The sequence below is a fragment of the Protopterus annectens genome, chromosome 9.part0, assembly GCF_019279795.1.
Source record: "Protopterus annectens isolate FY-2018-M chromosome 9.part0, PAN1.0, whole genome shotgun sequence".
Lineage (NCBI taxonomy): Eukaryota > Metazoa > Chordata > Ceratodontiformes > Protopteridae > Protopterus > Protopterus annectens.
In genome coordinates this window covers 848969274-848996471 of record NC_056743.1, presented here as the reverse complement: position 1 = coordinate 848996471, position 27198 = coordinate 848969274, and the positions used below count along the sequence as shown (strand labels likewise).

Here is a 27198-nt window from a genome sequence, read left to right as displayed (position 1 = left end):
TTACCCCCAAGACTTCTGTCCAAAGCCATGAAATACCCGAATCCCTTACTCCTGCAATTATCTCTAAAGATCACTTACTGAAAATGCTACCCAAGACCAAACATAGATCCATGGGATCTGACAGCATACCTGGCTTCTTAACCAATAGTGTAAAACATGCCCTTGCAGATTAACGCCTTAAACTATTTAACCTAACTTTAGTTGCTGGATTCACCCCAAATGAGTTTTATGCTGCACGGTGATACTCTTACATGAGGGTGGCCTTACAAATGACCCAGGTAATAACAGACTTATCTGTCTTACAAGCTTCATCTGCAAATCCATGGAAGATATTATGAAGGATCATATAAACTACAGTATCAAGAATCTTATTTGACTTGATCCCCAAATGTTTGGCATCTTGAAGAGTAGATCCTGTCTACTGAACATGGTAGAATTCTTTAAAAGGGTTACATAGGCTGTAGACAGTGGCCATGTAGTAAGCATGGTGTATTTTGATCTGGCCAAGGTCCTTGACACCTTTGCCAATGCTGGCATCATACAGAAGCTAAGTGCTTTAGAATGGAAACATATGCGGTAATATGGATAATAAACTGGATAAAAGACAGAATCCACAGATTACAAGTTGCATGCACTTTATCAGAAAGTATGAAAGTGACCAGAAGTGGTCCCCATGGCTTGATGCTGTGACCTCTCCTTTTTGACCTTTGGTTCTCAGATCTCTGAGCAGAGAGTCAAGACCTCTGGCTATCAACATTTGCAGATGACTGGGGGTTGTCCTCCTTTAACAGCCAAGGTCCCAAACCCTCCAAATGGATCTCTTCCATATAAACTCTTGTTGCATTAAAATGGGCTCAGAGTAAATGGTAGTAAGCATTGTATTATGATTTTTGGTAGACACCCCCCTTCCCTCATCATGCAGTATAGACAGCACACCACTATAAAACAAAAATGCAGTCAGACACACAGGAACCTGGGTTGATAATTCCATTTCTCTTGACCATCATGTGACAATGGTTGTCAGGAAATCCTTATTATTTAGCACAGCTAATTATTCAAAGGAATGTCTTCAAAGTCTAAAGAGATAGTCACTCCCTTATACTAGCATTGATCAGACTAGCTATGGAGTGCAGTGCCTCCTTTGGGATGTACCTCACTAAACATTTCAAGCAATTAGCAAGTCCCCAAACATTCCTGACCAAAACGATCACAGGCCTAAAGTCCCTGAATGGTCAAGAAAGGCTAGAAGCTCTATCCTTTTATTCAGTGTCTTACAGACTGTTGAGAGGAGATCGATGTTTTGCTTACTGTGCCATTAGACCCAGTTGTCCTGGAACTTTTGTATCTCTACAAGTCCAATGACTCCACCAATAATAGAACCAGGGACCTAAATCTTCACAAAGGGGAGGGTTGGCATAATGGTTAAGGTCTTTTCCTCACAGATACAAGGTACAGGCTTTAATTCTGACCTCTGGTTGTTGGCTAGGCTTGTAATAGTCTGCAGACTGATAGCCTAGTATTTACCAATAAAATATACACATGTTTATACCCAGCGCCTCCCAAACTTCTGGATTAAACTCTTCCCTTACATTTTAAGCAGTGCAACTCAATATCTTCCTTTAAAAATAACAAAAGAAACTGAATAGGGATTCACAAATTTACTCTGAAATTGACTGGTGTGGCCATCCTGGAGAAAGGAGGTACAGCTTGAGGGAGGGTACTTGCAAGGTAGAGATTGTCATAAAACTCAATGTCTTTGGAATATCTTTGAATCTGATCTGTAAAAGCCTTATTTTTATTGTAAATATTGTATACCAGTTAATACGTATCTACAAAATTAAATGAATAATTCAGGTGAACCTATTACTTTAACCATTCAACTATTGCTGTTTTACACTTTCATGGCTATGTTACTGGTACATTATTTTACATAACACTACAATGTACCATGTGAAAATTTCACTTTTTAAACTTTATTATGAGATGTATTTAATACCTGTTACTGCTTAACAATAGTTATTGTATTTTCTACCCCTGTTACATTATAACTTGCATACCCAGGTCGTGGCTTAAATGGATCTAGCTGGATCACTCCACTACATCAGTTAACAAATGTATTAAAAATAAAAAAATAAGAACAATTCTATTGAAAGTGCCTGCTGAAAGATGCATAGTAATATGAGCATTAGAGAGGTGCTGCAAAACTAACCATTATTTTTAACAAAGCATGGCTCTAATGTCCCATAATCTTAATTAATAGTAAATTCCAAGTGAAAGACTTCAGATGTAAAACCCTTAGGGACATGCAGAGAGACAAATCTTAACCTTACATTTTGTTGGGCTAGAAGCAGGCGTTAGGTGGAAGCTTGGACAATACAGTGGTGAGAGCAGAGGATCTTAACTAACAGAGGACACAATAATGAATATGCACTTATGAAACAGAGGTGATCACAGATGTGCTCATGGCTTTTGCCTCTAACCATTTCTTCCTTGATATATTTAAGATACTGCAGAGGTGCTAAAAGGACCAATGTGAGTCTTAGATGAGAAAGAAGTTTGCAGCATGTACTAAAGTAGAATGCTCAGAGCAGATGAGAGTGAATTTAACAAGGCTGGAGACACAAAGTTAAATAAGTAAAACAGCTTAGATTCAAGCCAAAGAATGGCCTTTTGAAGAATTGAAAAATATCAGAGTGACAGTGAGGTTAGTCGCAGTAACAAAAAAAAAACAAAAAGGGACATTTTTTTTAAAAATATTAGAATATCTTAAAGCAGGCGAGTTTTTTAAACTTAAGATACTAAAAGCCAAGGAGATGGCAAGGTGTATGACAAGATGCACGGCAAGTTGTATAACAAGGTGTATGACAAAATGTATGGTAAGATGTATGACAAGGTGTATGGCAAGGTGTATAAAAATTTATATGACAAGATGTATAACAATGTATATGACAAGATGTATGGCAAGGTGTATAAAAATGTATATGACAAGGTGAATGACGATGTACAAGGTGTATGACGAGATATATGGCAAGGTGTATAACAAGAGTCTATGTCATTTAATCGAGTGAGTATTTGTGTGAATACAAGATGTTCAAACTGGGAAGTTCGAAAATTGAAAATGTTGAAGCCGCGGAAACTCAAATTCTTTCCTAGGGAAAGAATTTGGTTGGCTGTTTCTGTGGCTTCAACATTTTCTCTACTCTGGTGGGAAAGTTACGGATCAGGTTAAGGTAAGTGTGCGAGTGTGACGGATGTTGTGGTTAGGGTGCGGGTAAGGTAAGTGTGCGATAGTGACGGACTTTAGGGTTAGGGCACAGGTAAGGTAAGTGTGCGATAGCGACGGACTTTAGGGTTAGGGCACGGGTAAGGTAAGTGTGCGATAGTGACGGACTTTAGGGTTAGGGTTTGGGTTAAGATTAGTGCATAGATAGTTGTGTATGTAAGGTTTAGTGTAGGTTTATTATGTTTTTGGTGTGCTTGTGCTGTGTGTGTGTTTTTCGGAACAGTGAATTTTTTCCCTGGGAAAAAATTCGCTGTTCTGAGGTTTCAATGTTGTCATATTTCAAATGTCCAAGTTCGAACATATGGTGTTCGAAATTTTGGAAGTTTGATTATATGACATAGACCCTATAACAAGATGTATGACAAGGTGTATAACAAGATATATGACAAGGTGTATAACAAGGTGTATGACAGGGTGTATAACAAGATGTATGACAAGGTGTATAACAAGGTGTACAACAAGCTGTATGACAAGGTGTATAACAAGATGTATGACAAGGTATATGGCAAGGTACACAGCACGTGGCTTTGCTAATAAAAGCAGGAAGTCGTTATACAGTTACACTTACAGTGTGGTGTCCTGTGTAATACAGTATGAAGTTCTGGGTCCCATGTCAGAGTGGCAGTGGTGTACATGCAGTGTAGACAAACAGCTGAAATGGTATTAGTTCTGCATGGGAGCTATACAAAGAAAGAAAGAGAGAGACTGAAAGGAGTCAAGCATATCCAATGTAAAGGAAAGTGGAATAGTTCAGAAACTCTTGACATACTTCAAGGGGATACAGCAGTCTCCAGAGCTAAAATATTTCTTGAAAAATATGCAAAAACACAACAGCAGAATTTACATACAGACTGGTGAAAGCCTCAGGTGTGATGTGAAAAGTAATTTACTTTTCTAGAGCAGTAGTTACAAAGAAGAACCTTACTAAGGCAGTTGTTGTTGTGTCTTTCGGCTTATCCCGGTCAGGGGTCGCCACAGCGGAACTCCGGTCCGCTAATGTTTGGTAGTGGATTTTTATGTGCCGAGTTACCAGCCCTGATGCACAGCCTTCAACGAAGGCACGCCTATTCACGCATGCCTCCACACAGAAGACGCTGTAGCTGAGAATCGAACGGGACAACGTCTTGCTGTGAGGCGACAATGCTACCGCAGCACCACTACCGCGGAGCCTTACTAAGGTAGTAATAAGTTTAAAACAGTAACCTAAAGTGGTGCAGAGGCCCACATCTGTTATGTTGGTGACAAAAGATTAATTAAGCCCAAATGGGATGGTAAGTGAGCAGAATACAAAAGCCAACACTAGCTCATATATTTATATATTTATCTGTGGACTGACACATGATCATTTGTAGTCACATCTTGGTCTGGAGACATAAAACAAAATACTACATTTTCACAGATACTACATGTATTAGAATACTGATTATTTAAAGACACAGGTAGTACGGATGAAGAAAGGCAGTACCCCATAATACAAGTGATTGTTCTCTACATTATATGAATGCTATATGTAGCACATTGAGTTTTTTGCATACTTTTTTGGCACTGAACTATATACGCTCTAAGGGAGAGTGTAGCCTCAGGGTGAATAACTATTTATAAAATTGATGTTGCTCTGAGACATTGCTACAGTGAGCTATGATAATGTTCAGATATTCCAAAGAACAAGTAAGATGTTTTATTGTCATTCAGAGTTAGCTTATTTTTCCTTTGCCCCTGGTTGAGAAGGAACAGTCCTTTTGAAAGGCTTTTGAACCATATAATTGGTATACTTAATAATAATGGCTTTCAGAAGCTCCTGAGCTATGTCATTAATATGTAGAAAAGTAAGATGATGTATTTCTTAATAAGAATCTTTGACAGAGACTCCAGCTTTAAGTTCTCCTGTGACTAACATGTTTCCCCCATGGAGATATGAAGTGTGACTAGAAAGGTAGTCACCAAACAATGTTAAGAAGTCTTCTTGAAATCACGTTGGGGATGCTTATTGAAGAATATGTGATGGCTGATGCAAAAACAACAGTTTCATATCTCTGAAGATGATGCCCCATTATTAAGAATAGTGCCTGTCTTACAGTAAATGATAATAAGGCTGTTGTAAGCATTACTAAAGCTATGGTGTGGAGTAAACAGGAACAGGTATGTGTTTGTGTGGCTCAGCAGCTAATAACTAAGATTTCTGCTATTTCTGCTACAGGTTGGTTGCTGGTCTAACACCTTGTGGTGCTTCAGGTGAGGACACCTTTGGGAAGGGTATTACAGAGAAAAGTTTAACGGAAGGTGGATGAGACCTGTAATGAAAGCTTGATTACAAATATAGGCAAAAGTAAGCTACATACCTCTCAACCTCTTAGTACAAGAATTCTTGACAAAACCAAAAATAATATGCGGACAAAGACAAAACAGAAAATAATATGCGGACAAAGGCACAAAAATAGGGTGAGATGTTACATATTGCTCTTGTCAGCTTAGAAAGTTACTAGAGTAACATAAGTTCATAGGTATATACCAGGCTAATGACCCCCAGGGCCTTCATAAACCTAGCCACACAACCCAGCCCAGCTGTGTCCCTATGTATCAAGGGCATTTATTAGGAGACAGTATGTTAGGAAGTTTCTAAAGGTTATGTGGAGGGTATGCTTGTTTGGACATAGTTACTGTCTGCCTTTGTCTATCAGAGACATGTGGGCCAGACTCAGGGTGAATTTCCGATTTCCCATGCATTGATCAAGGTTACTCTTAAATATGGTTATTGATAGACTCTTCTTCAAATGGATGGGGAGCCTGTTCCAGAACATGGAATCCTTAGAAACACATATCTGTCTTGCCAACATGTCCTATATATGTTACAAGCAAAATTTAAATCCTTGGATCTAGTGGTTCTGAAGTAGCTCATTTTGTGGATGTGCAAAAGGTCTTAACAGAGCTGAATCCAAGGATGCCTTGTATGCCAGACATAGATTGCCTCTCAGTAACTTGTAGGAGACGGAGTATACAGATAGGGCGTTACGGCGATCAGTATAGGACAATATGTTTATTTTCTAGATTCTCCTGGTAAGGAACCTTTGTAGGCATTCCAGCTGTTGCATATGTCTGGTCAGGTACATTCCAAAGGAAGCATCAGCATATCTTTTCTGAAGGATTTTAAACTTAAATCTCAAATGCCTGTCATTACTTAGTGACTTCAGTCCTCAATGATTTCCCAGAAAACTACATATTTTATGAGGAACAGACCCAAATATGAAGCAAAAGTATGGTCATTCTGTGAAAATCTGGACAATTGATAGGTATGGGTAGCTCTCTTAGCATTGGCGAATAAGCCTGTGACTACAGCGTAGGCGACCTGGGATTGGGGTCTATATCACAAAGTCAAAATCTGAAAAGAGCAAACGCTCTTACATCGACACCAGATACGTGAAGCCACAGAAAGTGAAATGGCTTGAACACCGATTTTTTTTTTTCCCAGGGAAAACAATTACTGGGCCTTTGTCGGGACTTTGCCGTTTCCTCCACTGTGGTGCAATCTCGAGTTGATATATTTAAGTGGGGAGGGACAAAGCCCCCCCACACACACACACGCACTTTATGTTGCGTTTGGATTTGTTTTTTTTGTTTGGTTTTTTTTGGAGCAGTGATTTTTTTCTCTGGGAAAAAAAAATCACTGTTTCGTACGTTCGAGTTTCTGTGCTTTTGGGTATTTTGTATCAATTTGAGAGCGTTCGCTCTTTTCATACTTTGCCTTTGTGATACACACCCTGGGACTGATTAGAGGCTCTGGCATCTACTGGACCTGGTGTGGGAAAGGAAGGCATGCCTACCCCTGGAAGAGAGGTGGAGCAGGTTGTTTGCTGCCACAGTGATTTAGAGGAGGGAAGGCAGATGCAACTGCAACTGTAGCTTGGGAGTATGCATTTGGCTCAAAAAGCAAAAAGAGGGCAGCACCCCTCAAAACTGCTGCATGATAGTTTGCAGTCCCCACTGATGTGAGTCGCATGTCCCCATGCCTAGAGTGTGGTGGTTAGAACCATATGAACAAAACCCGATAGCTACTTGTAAGACATGTCTTGAGGGTGACACTTGCCCATGTGGAATGAATGGGCCAGCTGGAGCACAGGAGAATGGAATGGAATGTTAACAGGCAATGGAGGAGAAAAAGCCATTAAAAATAAACAAATATGGGCAGAAGGGGCAGCCATGCTGGCTACACTAAAGATGTCTACATTTGTATATTGTACATACCCTTACTCTTTGGGTCATGGTTGAAAAGGATCTGTTGACCAGCCCACATTCCTAGCTAACAAATGATAAATACGGGAATAACTGTACATAAGTAAAATTCAATAAGGAAAGATAGATCAGTAGTGAAAAACCTAGGGCAGCTGTCAGATTATAGTTTTTCTAGAAGCTTTCTTCATTGGCAGATTGCCATGATTTTCAGGGTAGTTTGCAAATAGGAATTATTTATTTCTTATATAGGATGTTTTGGACTAATTACTGGGTTGTGTGCGTGCTTTGCAAATCTGTGTTAGTAGATGAAGGAAAATTGCTCTGTAAAGTAATTCAAGTGCAGGGTCCAGCCAAACAAGGTTAAAATCTTCTATGATTGTAATGCTAAAGAAAGTGAAAGTATGTGAACAGCTGTATGGGAGAGACGTGGATGCTAAATTCTGTTAACAGTGTTTTAGCAGTGGTGTCTAGTTTCCATATTTCTTTTTATCAAGTATTTTTTTCTTATCATTGTGTTTCACTAGTTGTAATTCCCCACCTTCTGTGTTAGGTCGATTGCAAAAATGATATAGTTGTGGCTAAAGTAACTTAGCATGAGTAAGTTATCCTTCAGCCAGGATTTGGTAATTGTAAATGTCAGGATCCTGTTGGACGTACCTCCCAACCTCTTAGCACAAGAAATCTAGAAAAGTCAAAAATAATGCGGGGGGGGGGGGGCAAAGACCAAAGGGAAGGACAGATTTTAAACATTGCTATTATAAACTTAAAAAGTTGCTAGAACAAAAGGCTCTGTGTTAGCATATATTTTCTGAAGGCTATGAAGTTGTTGATGTTCTGCGTGTTTCACTGTTGCAGTCATTACAATTGGGTTATCCTGCTGGCAGGCTACCCTCAGTCGGCCTGAATTCCAAAGTCTAGGTCCGGTCAGTTGCTGTCGCCTCTTCCCTGATGTCAGTGCGCCAGGGGTATAAAAGATGCAGCCAACGCCATTTTCCCTTGGTGTTTTAAGGATGTAGTAGTAATCCATTAACTATAGTTCTGTGAATATTTGTCTGCGGTAGGAAATGCTCAGAGTTTCATCCTGATACATAGATCTGTTTTGTTGAGCTATATAACCTCTTGAATGTGTTTTTACCATCACTTCTCTGGAGAAAAGATCTACTGTTGTATGATAGTGTGTATGTTAGCTTTTGTTAATGTTCTGCAGTGGGTAGTCTAAAACAGAAGTTTATCCACTGCAATTATTAATGAAATAATGGTAGTTAAGGAGACCTGCATAAAAAGTAATGTGTTAAAGGGGATTATTTGTTGGTACACATAGGTTCATAGGTAGGTACTAGGCTATCAGCCCTGGGGCCTATACAAGCCCAGCCAAAAAGGTACCCTGGCTTTTGCCACCCAAGAAAATTATTTTCCTGTGCCACTGTCGAGCAGAGCCACAGAGGTGATGCCCGGGGTGAATTTCCTATTTCCCATCCAATCATCAAGATTTTTCTTAGAGTGCTAATGAGGAGCTTTGTTTGATATAGATAGGTAGTTTATTCCAGAGTATGGGAAGTCTCTGGGACAGGAATCTATCCTTCCAGCATGTTCTGTTTATTGTGGTGACAAAGTTTAGGTCCCTAGAGCGTGTGGCTCGGAGGGATTGGGATTTCTTTAAGTGGAGAATGTCCAACAGCTCTGGCTTTGACATAGCTTTGTATGTTAGGCAGAGATCACCTCTGAGTAGACGATATGCAACAGAGTAAAGCTGGAGACGGTCTGTGTAGGACATCTGTTTGAGGCTGGTAATCCTCTTTGTGAGGTATTTCTGCAGCCTTTCCAGTTGTTGTAGATGTCTTGTGAGGTACATACCAAAAGGGGCGTTGTACTCTATAATGGGCCTAATGAGTGATGAGTAGAGGAGAACAATGACCTCTTTTTTTCTGGATGAGAAACCTTTTGTGATGAGGTGTGCCACGTAGAAGGATTTCCTAACTACAGTGGCGATGTGATTATCAAAGGAGAGACTACTGTCCACCTGTGTCCCAAGGTCTCTTATCACACTTTCGGTGTTAAGTATACTACCACCTATGTTGTAGTTCATGGGTACAGAGTTTTTACCAAAGGGGATGACAATGCACTTTTTGGCATTGAGCTGTAGTAGTGACTGGGTGGTGTATTTGGCCACATGTCAGTGTGGCTCATTCTATGTTGGTCAAACCTCCAGACCATTTAGAATTAGAATTTCTGAGCACATCAACAATATTAAAAACAAAAGGGCTAATAACGCACTCTACAAACATCATTTGGTTCATAAATCTGCCAAGTTCTCTTTTATGATTATTGACATTATACAAGGTAACAGATCTAATAAGACAGGGTGGCATTCTATTGTAAATACCAAAGAGAAAAAATGGATTGTGAAACTGGGTGGATTATTTCCACCTGGTCTGAATGAATATTTTTGACATAACCAATGAGATTGTAGATGGGCTTACTTAAGGTTCAACAAGTGATGTTCTTTTTTTACACTGATGAAGGCTGTGATTTGATCTGGCCGAAACCGGTCTGTGTCTCTTTTTGTTTTCTATGGTTTTTTACCATTAAAGTGTTTCAGGTCACTGAATGCTGGCTCCTTTTGTTTCTGCCTGATTAGTTTCTGTTTTGAGCCGTGCATCTGCTCACCGTGCAGGAGTTCCTTTTTTGATGTTACATTTCCTCCTTCTTCCTGCTGGGGGCCTGTGATCCTGTTACTGACTGTCAGTTACTCTGCGGTCTCAAACCCATCTATATTTTGGTTCATTTGGACATATATTTTTTACTATCACATTGGTTTTGTCTAATTTGACATTGTAAATACTGTTTATCCAGGGGACTATCGTTTTGGTGCCTTTCTTTTTGGTTCATCAATTGAACTAGTTGATAAACCATCTGCTGGCGTCATACCACCATTTTCAGCGTTTTTTCATCTACGTGGATTTTTGTCGAGCAGGCAGGAGTTGCTAGCATCTTTCGGCTGATATGCTGATCATTTCTGCTTCTAGTTTCCAGCTTTTTTAACAGCTGCGAGTTGTTGACGCTCTGGAAGGTTTATCCAGCAAGTTTTGTTACACTTAAGGGCTGTTTGATTTTGTTCACAATACGAGTCTGTGAACACAGGTACTGTTTACTTTATTTCAACTTTTTGTCATCGCTAAGAAGCAGTGATCATATCAGGACTTGGACGGGTTTTTCACCATTGCAATACAATGGGCATTTTTATTTAATAATATATATTAAGATTATTGTGGCTGTGTGGTTTACATTTTTTGGAACATTCATAAATATACACATACAGTCTTTTTCCTAATATTGCTTTTGGTTTTTTCATGTGTTTAACAGTATGTTCTGGTTGTTTGGTTAACAGTATTATGATCGGACAATTTGTCTTGCTGGGATCTGACATGGTGTGATAAACACACTCTGATTTTGCCACACTACAGATTTATTTTTTTTGGGACTAAACGACCTATGTGATGGGACTGCAAACTTCATTTTCTTGGAACAGTGGCTTATATGAAGGGACCAATGTTATCTACATGAGTCAGTGAACACTGATACTGTTTTCATCCATTCACGTTTGCGTTTCATGGAAGAAGCAGTTATATCAGCTTCTGGGATCCGTTTTAATACCATAACATTGTGGAACTATTTACATGATTATTTCACGCTAATTTGTTTGCGGTTGAAATGTCTCATACGTTTAGGATTATTTGAATTGTTGTTACTTGTTTGATATTTCATATTCAATAGTCATTTCATTTCATATATTTGCATCAAACATTTCTGCTATGATATACTATTTATTAATTTTTGTCACTAATACCAATTGACCTTAGTAAGGATTGTAGATTCTTCCCTGATTTTAGGAATTGGTGGTCTAACTTTTCACAGCTAAAATACATTACATGGGTTGACAAATGCAGGTACAATTTTTACATTGTCCTTTGTTTTGACAAATTTTAAAGAATATATTCATTAAGTCACAGTAAGCCTGTCCATCAGGGCTATTCCATCTTTTGTTTGATTAAGATCAATATTGGGCCAAAACTTGAAGTATTTGAACCTTGATTGGTTTATTCAGTCTTTAAGTTTATATATTTTTAGTTTGTTCACTATATGTTTTAAGTTAATACAGGGTTAGATAGGGTCTATGCTTCTCTCATAGTCATTTGGTTATCCAATACACATTATATTGGGATTTTATATAATCCTGTACATTTTTGAATTTTTCTTGATGCATACTTATTGTCATTTTCTAATCAGGGGGATTTACAGACCAGCCAGCGTGGTTTACATTGACCATAAGAGATTGGTCTTTACATTTTATTTTTCACTATACTGTTTTGTTGACTGTGTCTTTTTTCCTCAGTCTCTTTTGAGTGAACTTGCTGTTGTCCCGACCCATTGGTCAGTCATTTTCCTGTTTCAGCACCATGCTCTGCCATATTGGCCTTAGCCATATTAGTATTCAAATCAACATTTGCTAGTGCACGAATTATCTCATGTATATATATTAGGGGCACAGCCGGAACTTAATCAACAACCTTTATAGGTCTTCTTTCTTTTGCGCTGTTATTGTCCCCTCAATACTTTTACTAATAGCTGACGTAGTTTTGAACTATTATTGTCAGCAGCTGTTGTGGACCATGGATCTTTCCAGTTTGGTGACAGGATTATCTGCAGATAGGGAGGACCTTAGAGCTTTTGGCTTGGGTTGTCTTTCACAGGAAAACTCCAGTACTATGGATCAATTGGATTCAGAATCCATTTGTGCACTAGCATTTGAACAATTACATAAACATCTCAGATCACTCAGATCAAACATTTGGCACTCTAAATTGTTTAAGGCTTATATGGCTAAGGGGATCACCCCTAGAGGCTTGAGAATACGTATTCAACCCCATGTTGGGGTTGCTGATCAGGAACTCATTGAACAATGGTCTTCAATAAAACAACAGGCCACTATGTCCTTTGCGGATGCTTTATCTAAGTTTTTTGACAGAGTTATTGACTCGGAAATAGATACAGTCACCAAGCTGGTTGGTGATGTGAAACCCTTTGAAGGTGAAACTTTTTTCAATAAACAACTCAATAAAGTAGTGACAGATATTAATATTTTAGAGAAACAACTACACACCAGGAAACTTAAAAAATTTCAGAGGGATCAGGGTGACTATCAGAGTGCCAATCCCTTTGCAAGTTACATCAAACACGTTAGATTTACACCTAACTCCACAAGGACTCCCAAAAGAAAAAGACCTTGTTCTATCCTTAAAAAATCGAGCCTAGCATCTGGCTCTTCAACTGAGGACATTTCATCATGCACTGATAATGAACTACAGTCAGTATCAGGATCACCGTCCCCCAAAAGGATACCAGGCCCAATCCCTTTAGGCCCAGATACCACCGGGGGGGGGGGTAGGAAACACAGGAAGCATAAACAATATACAAGGTCTGTTGAAAATGGTCATGCAGAAATAAATGCCAATGTTAACAACAATGTTTTAAACCTGTCGGATTTTGTTTTATCACCCATTCAATTGTCGGTTTTGAATAAAGGACTTTCTTTTGTACCTGGTTTCATGATTTCTGAGGATATATTGGCTCGCGATGTGGTATCATTTTGTAGAAATCTCAATCTCAAATTGTTTTTTGGTGATACTGGAAACTATAGTGGTGACAGATTTATATATCACAAATCTTCATTTAATCCACCTATGCATCCATTGGTACATCAGTTTCAAAATAGTATTGTCAAAGATCTTCATTTTTCTAGATCTGATGTACATTTTAAATCTAACAATATTTCCTTGGCTGAAAGGGAAGCTATTTTGGAACTACAGAATAACAAAAATATTGTTATTATTTCTGCTGACAAAGGTGGGGCTGTTGTTATTCTAAACTGGTGTGATTATGACAAAGAAGCCAATAGACAACTGTTGGATCAGAGATACTACTCTCCTATGGCTATTAATCCAACTTTCAGGTTCCAAAAACAAATTGAGGACTTCTTACTTTGGGCTAGGGATGAATCTATCATTACCAGTGACACTGTACAACAGCTTATGGTTCAGGATCCAGCAACCCAATATATTTATTTTCTACCCAAAGTTCACAAGGACCCCATTAATCCCCCTGGTAGACCTATTGTTTCAGGTAGAGGGTATATCACGGAACCTCTGTCATTATTTCTCACCAAACATCTCAAGCCTTTACTTAGTTTGATACGTTCAAGATTACATGACACTACCAATTTTTTACAGATCATTTCAGATAGTCAGTTGGAGCCAGATTGGTTGATGTGTACTCTTGATGTTAGATCTTTATATACCAACATTCCACATCAGGTGGGTTTGGAAGCTCTGTCCTATTGGTTGGATAAGGCGGGTTTATATCAACCGACTTTCAATTCTTTTTTGGTTGAATTAGCCAAATTTGTCCTTACAAGTAACGTCTTCTTTTATCAGAATAATTGTTATTGGCAAATGAAGGGCACCGCTATGGGAGCTTCGTTCGCCCCTATTTATGCGGACTTATTTATGGCTTTTGTAGAACAACAAATTATTTACGATTGCCATAACAATTCCTTTTTGGAATATATTGACATCTGGAGATGTTACTTGGACGATTGTTGGATGGTATGGAAAGGTGATATACATGGCTTACATGAGTTCATATCTTATCTGAACAATAACATCTGGGGCCTACAATTTACTGTTCATTATGACAAGAACATTATTACTTTTTTAGATGTTTCCATCACTAGATTACCTGATCATACATTAGGTACAGAAGTATTCAGGAAGCCTCCTGAGTACAACACCATCCTTCATGCCTCGAGTTTCCACCCACCACATGTTGTACGCAATATCCCCAAATCACAATTTATTCAGATAAAACGTATCTGTTCTCATGATTCTTCATTTCAATCACAGCGGAAGGATCTTACTGACAGATTTAGATCCAGGGGTTATGGCATGGGTTATGTTTCAAGTGCCAGCAATCTGGTTAATTCCTTAGATAGGCAAAATTTACTGAACTATAAGGAACATACCAAAACAAATTCTGTACCCCTTAGGTTTACCACTACCTATGCTAGGAATTCTGACCAATTAATACAGAGTGTACACAGGCATTGGAACATTTTGCAATGTGACCATGAAGTAGCAAACATAATACCTGACAGATGTCTATTTTCATTCCGAAAAGGGAAAAACCTTGGTTCTTGTTTTAACCACTACAAACATGGTACTATGGACCGGCATCCACAATTCTTGCAGACCACACTGACAGGTGACCCACTGATAGGTTGTTTCCCATGTGGCCACTGCACCAACTGTGACAAGGTGAACAAATCCAAGCAGTTTTCCAGCAGAAATTGTTCATTGGTTTATGATCTTAATTTTTTTGCTAACTGTAGTAGTGACTGGGTGGTGTATTTGGCCACATGTCAGTGTGGCTCATTCTATGTTGGTCAAACCTCCAGACCATTTAGAATTAGAATTTCTGAGCACATCAGCAATACTAAAAACAAAAGGGCTAATAACGCACTCTACAAACATCATTTGGTTCATAAATCTGCCAAGTTCTCTTTTATGATTATTGACATTATACAAGGTAACAGATCTAATAAGACAGGGTGGCATTCTATTGTAAATACCAAAGAGAAAAAATGGATTGTGAAACTGGGTGGATTATTTCCACCTGGTCTGAATGAATATTTTTGACATAACCAATGAGATTGTAGATGGGTTTACTTAAGGTTCAACAATTGATGTTCTTTTTTTACACTGATGAAGGCTGTGATTTGATCTGGCCGAAACCGGTCTGTGTCTTTTTTTGTTTTCTATGGTTTTTTACCATTAAAGTGTTTCAGGTCACTGAATGCTGGCTCCTTTTGTTTCTGCCTGAGTAGTTGAAATCACCCATTATTAGGGTGTTTTATTGAACCCTAATATTTTCCAGTACATCAAGAAAAGAGGAGTGGGAATCCTGGGGCATGGTGGGTGATCTGTAGCAAGCTAAAATTTGGATTGCAGTTTTGCCCAGAGTTAGTTGCACTTGGATAACCTCGGCTGCATTATGCTGAGCAACTAGCCTGGAGGTGTGGCTATCCTTAATGAATATGGACACACCTCTGCCTTTGGTGTTCTGGTCCAGGTTACATGGCTGAAAAGCATGGTATGAGTTTTATCTTAGTAGTGCAGGGGTGCTCTCTGGAGCCTTGAACCAGATCTCAGTCACTGCACAGATATCGATGTTCTCCATTTTAAGTAGTGCCTCCAGTGAGTGCATTTTGAGATTTAGACTTCTAGCATTGAATAGCATCACCCTCAGTTTTTGCTTGCCTATTCCTGTTACGGTGGTGAATTTGTCATTTGAACCTTGCCTAAAAAAGGCACTATAGGGGCGGCAAGAACCTTAGCTAGTATCCGGAATCCCAGGGGTGACAGGTGCAGGCCATCTCTGGCAAAGCATCGTGGTCTGTCAACCATGTCATCCCAGGCAGACAGATACTGGATCCCTTTAGAATGGCACCAGAAGCTTAGCCAATTGTTGAAGTCAATCATTTTGTCCTTGTACTGCGGCATCATTCTGGGTGATAACAGAATGCTACTCAGTGCTAGGGTCATACCTACCTGGGCTACAAGATCGGAGAGCTCTTCCATGTCTCTTTTCATGTAGTCCAGGGAGGTACGTTTCAGGTCATTCACACCAACATGGACAGTGACGAGTCATATTTGTACTTGTTGTGGAGTGACCTGAGTGCGTGGGTTATGTGGCAGATCTTGGCACCCGACAGGCAGCTGACAGTAACCTTCTCCTTGTTTAGCCTGGTGAGTGGGACATCAGTGTGCCTGACTATAGAGTCACCTATGACTAGTGTGTTGGGTATGTTGTTTTGCCTTACTGGCTATGGTTGAGTGGCACACTGAGTCTGCGGCCTGTGTGTCATTTGGGTTGTGTTGGGGGGGTGGAGGTTGCTTGCATTTCTGCTTTGGAGGTCTCTGTTGCTTGAGCAGATTATTATTGAGAGCCTCCACTAATGTTTTTGTGTTTCTATGTGTGGATTTTGGTGGTGTAGATTTAGTGAGACTATGTGATGAGTGTGGTGTGGTGCAAGTGTTTACCTTCTCCTCTTGACTGTCAAATTCAGTCTTGATTGGAGAGAGCATTACCTCCAGTTTGGCTAGAAAAGTGCATCTCTCACAGGTTGTAGTGTTGGGTGGTAGGAGGAGAGGGTTGTCTGTGTACATGAGGCAATTTCTTCATTGCCCCAAGATGCCCAGATTCATCAGACAGACAGGAGAGAACACTGGGAGCTGACCCTTGGACATGCCTGAATAAAAAACTATTTTCCTCTAGACAAGTGAGGAAAGTGAGTACAAGAGCTGTTTTTCTCTAAGCAAGTGAGGAAAGTAAGTACCAAAACTGTTTTCCTCTAGGTAATGAGGAAGGTTGAGGGCTGTAGTAATTAGTAGGTTATTTAGTGCTTACAAGTTCTGAACAAGTGCTGATCACGAATAAGCAAATTCAAGTGCTAAAACTAAGAATCTGTATCTGGGCTAAACTAGTTACAGGAAAGGGGGGAAACAAGTGCAAATGTGGCTTTTAAATCAGAAAGTTGAGAGAGATGGAAAAACTGCCCAAATTGCCAATAACTACAATTTCTGGGCCAGAACCACTCCTTATGTGGTAGATAGGTTACCTAGTACTTACCACTCCCACTGATAATCTAGAAGGCTTCCCTCCAGCACAGAAAGCTTGGGGGGCTCAGATGCTTGCATACAGTCCTTGATACAGCAAATCTGAATCTGGACTACAATAGTTACAGGAAAGGTATTTTTTTATATATCTATACAGAAAAGTAACTAAAACAGCAGTAAAAACAATTCAAATGCAGTGCAAGCTAGCACACTTGAGTATGTAGCAGTGTTAGACCAAACAGTTTAAAAATGCAGTTAAATTAAAAATGACTAAAAACAAGTGCAGAAGGAGTCTATTAGGTAGAATGAGGTAAAGAGATGGGACTGGGGGGGGGGGGGGGAGTATCCCATCTATTAGGTAGAATGAGGTAAAGAGATGGGACTGGGGGGGAGTATCCCAGATCAAATCTACAGTGGGGGCGGACAACTGCAAAAGCCTCCAAATTAAAACAACAACACAGGAATAGGGAGGGAAAACCAACACCTTCAGCAGAGATCTGACAAAGTATACAGTGAAGCAAAAATAACAGTGCACAACTCTGAAGTCAGCCAGCAGTGATATAAAATTAGTCAAACAACAATTATCAGTACACAACTCTGAAGTGCCAGAAAAATATACTCAGCTCTGTATATCTCCAGATAGTTTGAAGAGCACTCTGTCAGGACACAGGAAGGCTCCAGCAATGATCATGGTTAATTGTGCTGTATATAAGAGGCACACCCCTTAGTAAACTGTTCAGGTAAAGGGAATATGAAACATTAAATGATAGTGGTAAGAATGAATCTGATTGTAGGCTTTAAATTTAATCAGGTACAGGGACATGTGGGGAATGAGCGAGGAATTTATGAGCCCACAAAACGGGTCTTAATTTGTCCTAAGTGCCATGGCAACAGTACTTTTATCAAACAAATAATTTTGCTCTGTAATCACCATGAGGAGCAGCAGGGGAAGTATACCAAACTAAAAATTACTGCAAGACATATTGTAAATTCACTGTTTACTGCTTATGTAATGAAGTTAGAGAACTTATATCCAATAATATGCATGAGTTTAGAAAGATTGCTGTTAAGCAACTGTTTTTCTATAATAATCCAGAGCTCAAAAGCTTTTAGCACAACAGCTCAGACAACAGAAAGTAGAAAGGATTGTTGCAAAGTTTAGAAAGCCTATAACAAGGAAAATAACCAGAGCTCTTGTAGATTTATTAAAATTATTTCAGAAATTTTATCAAAATCTGCATAAATCAGAAAACTGTGGAAATCAAGACAAAATACAAATGGAAATGTTTATGGAAGAATTAAGTATGCCAAGGTTGGAGGTAGATGAGGCTCAATTATTAACAGGATAGGTGGACATTAGATAAAATGGTGTTATATAGTCAATCTACAGGAAAGTCTCAAAGAGTAGATGATATTCCAGTGCAACTTAGGAAGTTAGGAGAGAAGAAAGTGACAAAGATCTGGAAGGCCTTGCTTAACAGTATTTGAAAAGGAGGAGAAGCACCAACATCCTGGAAGAAAGCTGTGGTAGCTGTAATACCTAAAGAGGGTAAAGACCCATCAAATCCAGCTTAATACCATGATTATAAAGTGTTTATGTTTATATTGGCTAAAAAGAATGGCAAAGGTGTAGCTAAAATTAATATATATGGATCACTGTGATTTGTGGAGGGCAGGCAATCATTTGACAACATTAATAGAACAATGATGATCCAGAGGGAAGCAGAATGTAAGAAAATGCCTCTGTTGTTGGTGGGTCTTGATGCAGAGAAAGTATTCAACAGAGTAAGCTGAGATTTTATGAGTAGGGCAGTGGAAATATTTGCATTCCCTGATGAAAATATATGGTTGATTAGGAAGATGTATGAGGGATCGGAGGGGAAAATTAAACTGGGGAGGGGTCATCTCTGGTAAGTTGTGTTTGAGCAGAGGAACCAGGCAGGGGTTTCCTCTTTCTCTTTTGTTATTTGCATTATATTTTGAACTATTGGCAAGAAAATAAGGGCCCCAGAAATTTAAGGATAGAATTGGTATAGTAATCAAGAAAAGTTGGCTCTATTTGCAGATGATATTATTTTGTACCTAATTAAACCAGAAAAGGACATTTCAGAGTTCTGGAACATTCTGAGACAGTTTTACGTCTTTTCAAGATACAAAACTAATGAAGATAAAACAAAGGCAAAAGCTGTAAACTGTGTACCACACATGAATTAGTTCAGTAATACCCATATTTATAGGGACATGATAAAATAAAGTACTTAAAAAATATGGATTAAAAAGGATTCTTGTTATGGCAGCTAAGGATATGTGGGAAGAGACTAAACAAAAGGGATAATTAGTGGGGCATGTAAAATATTTCATGATAACTATAAGAATCAATCAGAGGAGGTTAGAAACATTTGGGAAGAGATACTGGATAATCAATTCACAAAGAAACAATGGGAGGATATATGTATGGCTCCTAAATATGCAACAATGGCTAGAACATTTAGGATTTTGCTTGTAAGTGTTTTTATAGGTATTTGTATACCCTAAGGCTACTCCAAAGATTTCTTTTTTCATGAGTTAGATTGCAAATGTTGGAGCATTGATGAGGAAGAAGAAGTAATTAGGAACATATTTTTTGGGAGTGTAATGAGTTGGCAGACTTTGAAAATTCCTTTCAGAGTATTCTGTCAGAAATACCAGATGAGCAAATTGGTGTTAACTAAGGAAATAATTTTTTGAGCTGTGATACAGAATTGGAATTACCTAGACATAGTAAGGTCTTGTTGAGTTTAATTCTGGTGGTTGCTAAACTAGAAAATGGAAACCAAAGTCTAAACCAACAGTTCTCGAAATAGTGAATTTAGTAAAATCGATAAAAGAACTGAAAGTGGGATCTTTAGAAGATGGTAGGAGAAAATTATGTTGAAAAATGAGAATTGTGGGAACAATACATAGAGAATAATGTTTTGGTGGAGAAATGACCTTAAGAGAAGGCAGAATTTGAGTAAGCTAGGTAATGTTGACTGAGAATAACTATAGATTATAAGTGATGTATAATGTTTGCAACTGAAAATATGTCAGTATGGTTTGTTTTCATTTATACAAATGTATGATTGCCTGTGTCATGAGTGTAATTCAATAAATATGTTTCTTGTTAAAAAACAAGGTTAATTAGGAGGAAGTATGAATGATTGTAAGCAAGAATTAAAGTGGGTGGGTTCCTCTCTGGTAAGTTGTGATTGATCAGAGGAACCAAGCAGGGGTGCCCTCTTTCCACTTTATTCGCTTTACATTTAGAGCCACTGGCAATGAAAATAAGGGACTCAGAAATGCAAGGATATAATTGGTATGGTAATCAAGAAAAGTTGAATTTATTTGCAGATGATGTAATTTTGTAACTGGTAAATGCAGAAAAGGATATCTTTGTGTGGTAGTACTTTCTGTGACAGTTTCAAGTCTTTTTGGGATATAAAATTAATGAAGATAAAACAAAGGTTATAGCTGTAAACTACATACCTACACTTGAATTGGTTCAGCAGCACCCATACTTATGGGGACACAATAAGAAGTATTTAGGAGTATGGGTTAAAAAGGTTTCTGTCATGGCAGCTAAGGATATGTGGGAAGAGACTAAACAAAAGATAATACAAAAATGGAGAAACTGGAAGCTGCTGTTTATTGATGTGGATAGTAAGTTACAAACAGTGAAAATGTTTAAGTACCATTAGTTTTATATAAAGATCAGGCATATTTTTATCCACCAGAGGAGAAGTTGTGGACACTAGTTAATAATGAGTTGAAGGAATTTATCTGAGAGGGAAAGAAGGTAATAATTAAGTGGGATAAGGTGATCCTTCCAGTAGAACAAGATGGTTTAGGATTACCTGATTGGAAGAGATATTTTAGAGCTATATCATTAAGGCTCATATACATAACACAAGCAGAGGGTTATCAAGTGAGCGTGGAGAGGGTCAAGAAAAAAGGAGAGAGTGGAACATTGGATGCAGATCCTTAAGGAAAATAATAACAACCATACCGAATGTTATATTCATAAAGCAGCAGAAAGTATTCAAAAACTAAGCCAACATGAGAATGGAGAAAATAGATTTTGCCAATAGGGATGACTGCAAGTAGGGTTACAGAAAATAGGCAAGCGGGGACTGAAATTTACTGGAGAAAACTGTCAAGTAAACCAAGGTATTGGGAGCAAATAACTAAAGAGAGAAAGGTAATAGAATGGGATAAGGGCAAGATGTTGTTTGGACTGCAGGCTTGAGACTGCCTTCCCTACCAGGGTTTGATATCAGAGTACAGGCAAAAAAAAGGGATAGGAGTATTCTAAGCAAACAACCTGCTCTGATAGATTTTTTTATTGAATCTAGAATAGAAGCTGCTGTTAAAAAATAGATAATTAGTAGGGCATGTTATACACCAAAATGCTAATTATAAGAATCAATCAGTGAAGAGACTGGAAAAGCATTTCATAAGGGAACAGTAGGTAGACATAAGTATGACTCCCAAATATGCAACGTTGTCCAGAAGGTTTAGGATCTTTGCTTGGAAGTGTATGCATAGGCATTTTTATATCTCAAGCAGACATTAAATACTTTTTCCTTGGGTAGACAGAAAATGTTGGCGGTGTGATGGGGAAGGAGGAGGTAACTGGGAACATATGTTTTGGGAGTGTATGAGTTGACAGATTTTAGAAATTGTCTACGGATTCCATTGTCAGAAATATTGGTTGAACAAATGGCTGTAAGGAAATGATACTTTTGAGATGGGACACAGGATCTGAATTGCCTAGACATAGTAAGGCCTTATCAAGTTCAATTCTGCTGGCTGACAAAAAACCAGTTAGTAGAAAACTGAAATCAAAGTCTAAACCAACTTTATTTGAGTTATTACATGTTGTAAAAGAGAAAGAAATAGAAGGATCTTTAAAAAAGGGAAGGAGAAAATTACAAAGAAATATTTGGAAACTGTGGGAACAGTACATTTAATGTTCAGAAGGAGGAGTGAGCTTTAAGGATATGCAGGAATTGAGCAACATATGTAAAGTTGGACTGAATGTCAGCTGTTGAAAGAAATAGAAAGAAAGAAAGAAAAAGAAAGAAAGAAAACATGAAATGTATAATGTATGTAAATGGTAAAACATGTTAGTATTTGTTTTCTTTTCTATTTATACATCTGCCTACGTCTTAATTAATTATTTATTTATTTATTACATTTGCTAACCGGGTTATGTCCGACTGGGCCAGAAACCCATTTTCAGTGGAGACCTGAGGAAAAAAACTCCACAAGCAGTAACAAAGCTTACATTAACTATAATTAATATAATACAGTAAACAGTATAGAATACAAACAATAGTACACATGTATACAGAGTCTGCAAGCTTAAACAGAAATACTAATTACAAAGCCTATTGTTAGGTTAGAAATACTAATTACAAAGTGTGCACAAAATAAAATAAAATCAGAGACAGTCTGTATGTATATTAACAGTGATGAAAGGCATGGAGTTTTTAACTATGCACAGAATGTCTTGGATCAATAAAATAAAAAAATTCTGTCAATCAAATTAAAACAGAGTGCAAGCTGTTATGGGTTAGTAGAGTTAGAGCAAAGATGGAGGGAGTATAGTTGGCTAAGGTATGGGAGGTACCTTAATAGGATAAGGAGGCTAATAGGGAGGGTACTTTAATAAAATAATATAATTTAATAAAGGTGTTTAAAAGAAATAAAAAACGCTGGACATTTTATAATTTTTTATGTCTCATATCTGTTTTGCAGCACTTAAACAGAAATGGAGGCAAGCATCTGCAAAGAATGACATTTTAAAATCAAGAAGACTTTTCCATTACCTAGAGAGGGGGCAGGTGCACTTTTATTTAGTAGAAAAATGCAAAGCTGTTAACCATTGAAAATTAGTATTGCTCAAGCTTAGCAGACTAGTATACAGAAGACACACATTTAAATCAGTGTAAAATACAAACAGCATATATTCATTACAGTTAATATAAAAACAGTTACACTACTACTTTTAGAAAACAGAATTTTAGAATTACTTTTCATTTAGTGCTGAGTATACAGACATAGATTTCAGTTAACCCACATTGTCAGAGTAACAGTGCAGGATATGAACATTGCATTCTTCCTTAAGGTTGGAGACTAGGGACAGAGAAACCAGCTGACCTTAAGGGGAAGTATATTACTACTGCAAATAGGTGAGTACTGGAAAATGTTTGTGTCCCCATACTGTCAGTATTAAATGCTTAGATTCCCACTTTCTACATTTACTTTCTCAGGAAAAGAAGTATATAAAATCTCTCACACTAGTCATGGTTTGGCAACCACTGTTTAACACTAAAAACATTTAACTGGCTCAAGCTTCCTCACCACCTATTTTATACTCAGCTCACCTTAACGCACAAAGTTATCCATACCCCATCCATCTGCCCAGCAATTAGACCCCTGCTCAAAAACTATCTTCCAATTGTTCCCTTCGGTCAAATAATAAACAGCTGCATACTGTTTACAAATCACAAAGGGCTTCTGGGGTCAGTCTCTAGTCTCAGTATAGTTAGAACTTGGAATAAAATTCCTATATCAATCAATTTATCATACACCTTCATCTTTTCAAACCATTACTAAACCATTACTAAAAGACTTCCTCACTGCCTCCAGGGCTTGTCCCTGATCCTCATTTGGGACATAGCTCTCTAACATCCTTCATAACCTTTCTTCCTTTTTCATCCCTTCAAGGCACCAAATCCACTAAATCACTCAAACTGCTTATCCCTTTCTAATACCTCACTTTATCATAATTCTTAAACTGTTATACCTACTGCCAATTAGCACAACCAAATTACTATTCCAACATTACTTTTCTGTTTACAGTCAGATTTGTTTATCACCTCTAATAATACATCACTGTTCTATTTCATAAATTACTCCTAGCTATTTTATAAATCACACCTCTATCTGTAAAGGTTCAGTACAAGGCTTATAAATTTAATGTTTGTGAATATCATTACAAATTTGATTATACTGACTATTATTGTATGTATTCACTGAAACTGCATTGTAAATATTGATTGCATTAAATTGTTACCATGAAGCTTTTCTCCCCAGTCATACTTTCCCAGTAAACAAATGTCAATCAATAAATAAATGTGTGTGTTTGCTACAAAATACCCATATGTTGATTCTAATGAGGTGCAGAAGACAGTGTCTATTTATGTAAGATCTACAGTTCATACAGAGGGCAGAAAAAAAAAACAGTACATGAGGTGAGCCAGATAATCCTTACCTGTTGTAACAGCTTGTATTTGTCTCCATGTTTTATACTCTTGCTAATCTGTTTCTCCTCTGATAATCTATGTGTGTGTCCTGCCTAGGTATCCAGTCAGGATAAAACACCAGCTGTGATTCAGAAGGCACTGGAGAAGCACAACCAAGAGAAACAGAGTTCATCAAGCTATGAGCTTGTGCAGGTCATATCTGATGAGAAAGGTAAGATCTCACCCATCCAGTTAGTAGTTTGTGCATGTTATATCTGATAAGAAGGGTAAGATTCCACCCATCCAATTACTACCTTATGCAGAGCATATCTGATGACAAAGGTAATTTACAAACCCATCCAGCTATGGGCCTGTGCAGGTCATATATGATGAGAAAGGTAAGATCCCACCAATCCAGCTATGTGTTTGTATAGGTCATATCTGATGAGAAAGGTAAAATTCCACCCATCCAGCTGCGAGCTCATGTAGATCATATCTGAAGAGAAAGATGAGTTACCACCCATCCATCTACAAGGTTTTGTTGTCATATATCATTATCATCAACAGCCCCCATTTTTCCCCATTTTCTACATGGGTTCAGGGTGTCCTGTCACTTGTTGCCATCTCTCCCTATTCAATGCCAGTCTCCTACCTTCTTTGATAATCATGACTGACTGTTGCAGGTCTTCTCTCACACAATCCATCCACTTCCTTGATGGGCATCCTTGTTTCCTCTTACTGTCTTCTTGTCTGTCCCAAATCTTCTTCGCCAGATTGCTTTCCGGCACATGTGCCTGAGCCACCATAATTTGTTCTCCTTGATCTTTTCTGCAATTAGAGCTACTTTGGCTTCTGTCTCACAGTGTGCATCCTACCACCTTTCTCTGCCACTTTATCTCCCTCATTTCTTGCTTTCTAATCTGCTCTGCCTTTACTGCCCAGGTTTCAGTACCATACACTAGTACTAGTTGCACCGCTGTTTTGTACACCTTACTTTTTGGCTTTTTAGGCATTCTTCTGTTGTACACCACCTCTGACACTCTGTGTCAGTTGGCTGCAGCCTTTCTGATTCTAGCATTAATCTCCTCATTCAGACTTCCCTTCTCCTAAACCACCTCTTCCAGGTACTTGAAGCTGTTAACATGTTCCACTGTTTTCCCTTCTAACTCAGTTTCCATCTACTTCTGATTTCCCCAAGTTGCTGTCATTACAACTATCATATCTGTTCTCAGTTTCATCCCATGTGCCTTCAGTTTTGCATTCCATCCCCCTACTCTATACTGAAGTTCTTACTCGGAGTCTGCCCGTAATGTCACATTGCCTGCATACAGCAACTTTGTTGACCTGACCCTTCCGACCTGTTTGCTAATGTAGTCCATTACCAGTATGAACAGCAGTGGGCTCAGAGCTGAACCCTGATGTACACCCACTCCCACTGGGAACCCCTCTGTAAGACTGAACACTGTTTGTACTTTAGTCATTGGGTCCTTGTACACAGTCTGCACTAATTCTACCAATGTTTCTTGGACTTTGAACCACTGCAGCATTGCCCAAATCAGCCTTCTTGGGACATTGTCATATGCTTTCTCTAAGTCTAGGAATGCTCAGTTGGACTCTTTCTTCATTTCTAGCTTCTTTTCAAGTATCAGTCTCACTACAAACATCAGGTCAGTTGTGCTACATCCTGATCTGAATCTGAACTGCTTATTTCCCATCTTACTTTCTAGTACACTGCGTATTCATTTATCAGTCACCCTCTCCATCACTCTCATGCAATGTGACAGGAGTTCAATACCTCTGTACTACCCACAGTTGTGGATGTCCCCTTTGTTCTTGTACACTGGCACTAGTATGCTTATTCTTCATTCTTCTGGGATACTCCTTTCTCTCCACACTCCTATGAGTATGAGTACCATCAGGAGGCATTTCTACCCTATCTCACCTAACATCTTGATTTTCTCTGCTGTGACCTCACAGAGTCTGCTGCCTTCTCCGACTTCATTATCCTTAGTGCCGTCTTTACCTCTTCTAGGGAAAGCTCCTCCTCTTCTTTCATCATAGGCTGTGTCTGGGGCAGTACAGCTCCTGTGGGGTTTTCTTCATTCAGAAGCCGATGGAAGTACTCCTTCCATCTGACTTTGATGTCCTGTGGACTGGTGAGCAGGTTGTTGCTGGCATCCCTTAAGAAGGGTTTCTGATTAATGTTCGTTATCTTTCTGTCTTTGCTTTGCAACCTAATAGAGTTTCTTGATGCCACTCACTGAGTCACTTTCCAGAAGCTGGTAGAGTGCCTCTGATGCCTTGTACTTTGCTATTGCAACTCCTCTCTTAGCCTCTTTGTCAGCCAACCAGAATTCCTTCCTAGCCTGGTCTGTATTTTCTATCTCCCACTTTTTCCTGCACTACCTCTTTCTTTTGATGACTTCCTGGACTTTTGTATTCTACCCCCAGCTTTCCTTATGTACTTTATTTCCATACATGGCTCAGCTGTGTATCTGTTCTGTAGCCCTTACTCATGTTGTTTTGAAGACCTGCCATTCTTCCTCAACTCCACTGATTTTCTCTTTTTCTTGAGATGCTAGAGCCCTGAGTATTTCCTTGAACTATTGTGCTTTCTTTCCAGTCAACTTCCAGGTATTCAACCTGCTCTCTACTGACCTTAGAGCCTTCTCTGATCACTGCTTACTGA

The 27198-nt window shown here is 38.6% G+C and overlaps 1 protein-coding gene across 7 annotated transcripts in view; it reads left to right on the top strand.

The window, feature by feature from the left end:
• RGL2 (ral guanine nucleotide dissociation stimulator like 2) overlaps positions 1 to 27198 on the top strand; it is a 791449-nt gene that overhangs the window by 640555 nt on the left and 123696 nt on the right. For all 7 annotated transcript variants that reach the window (XM_044083541.1, XM_044083538.1, XM_044083537.1 and 4 more), the window contains one exon: positions 24627 to 24741. In XM_044083541.1, the coding sequence (XP_043939476.1) occupies positions 24627 to 24741 (115 nt within the window). The remainder of the gene's footprint in view (positions 1 to 24626; positions 24742 to 27198) is intronic.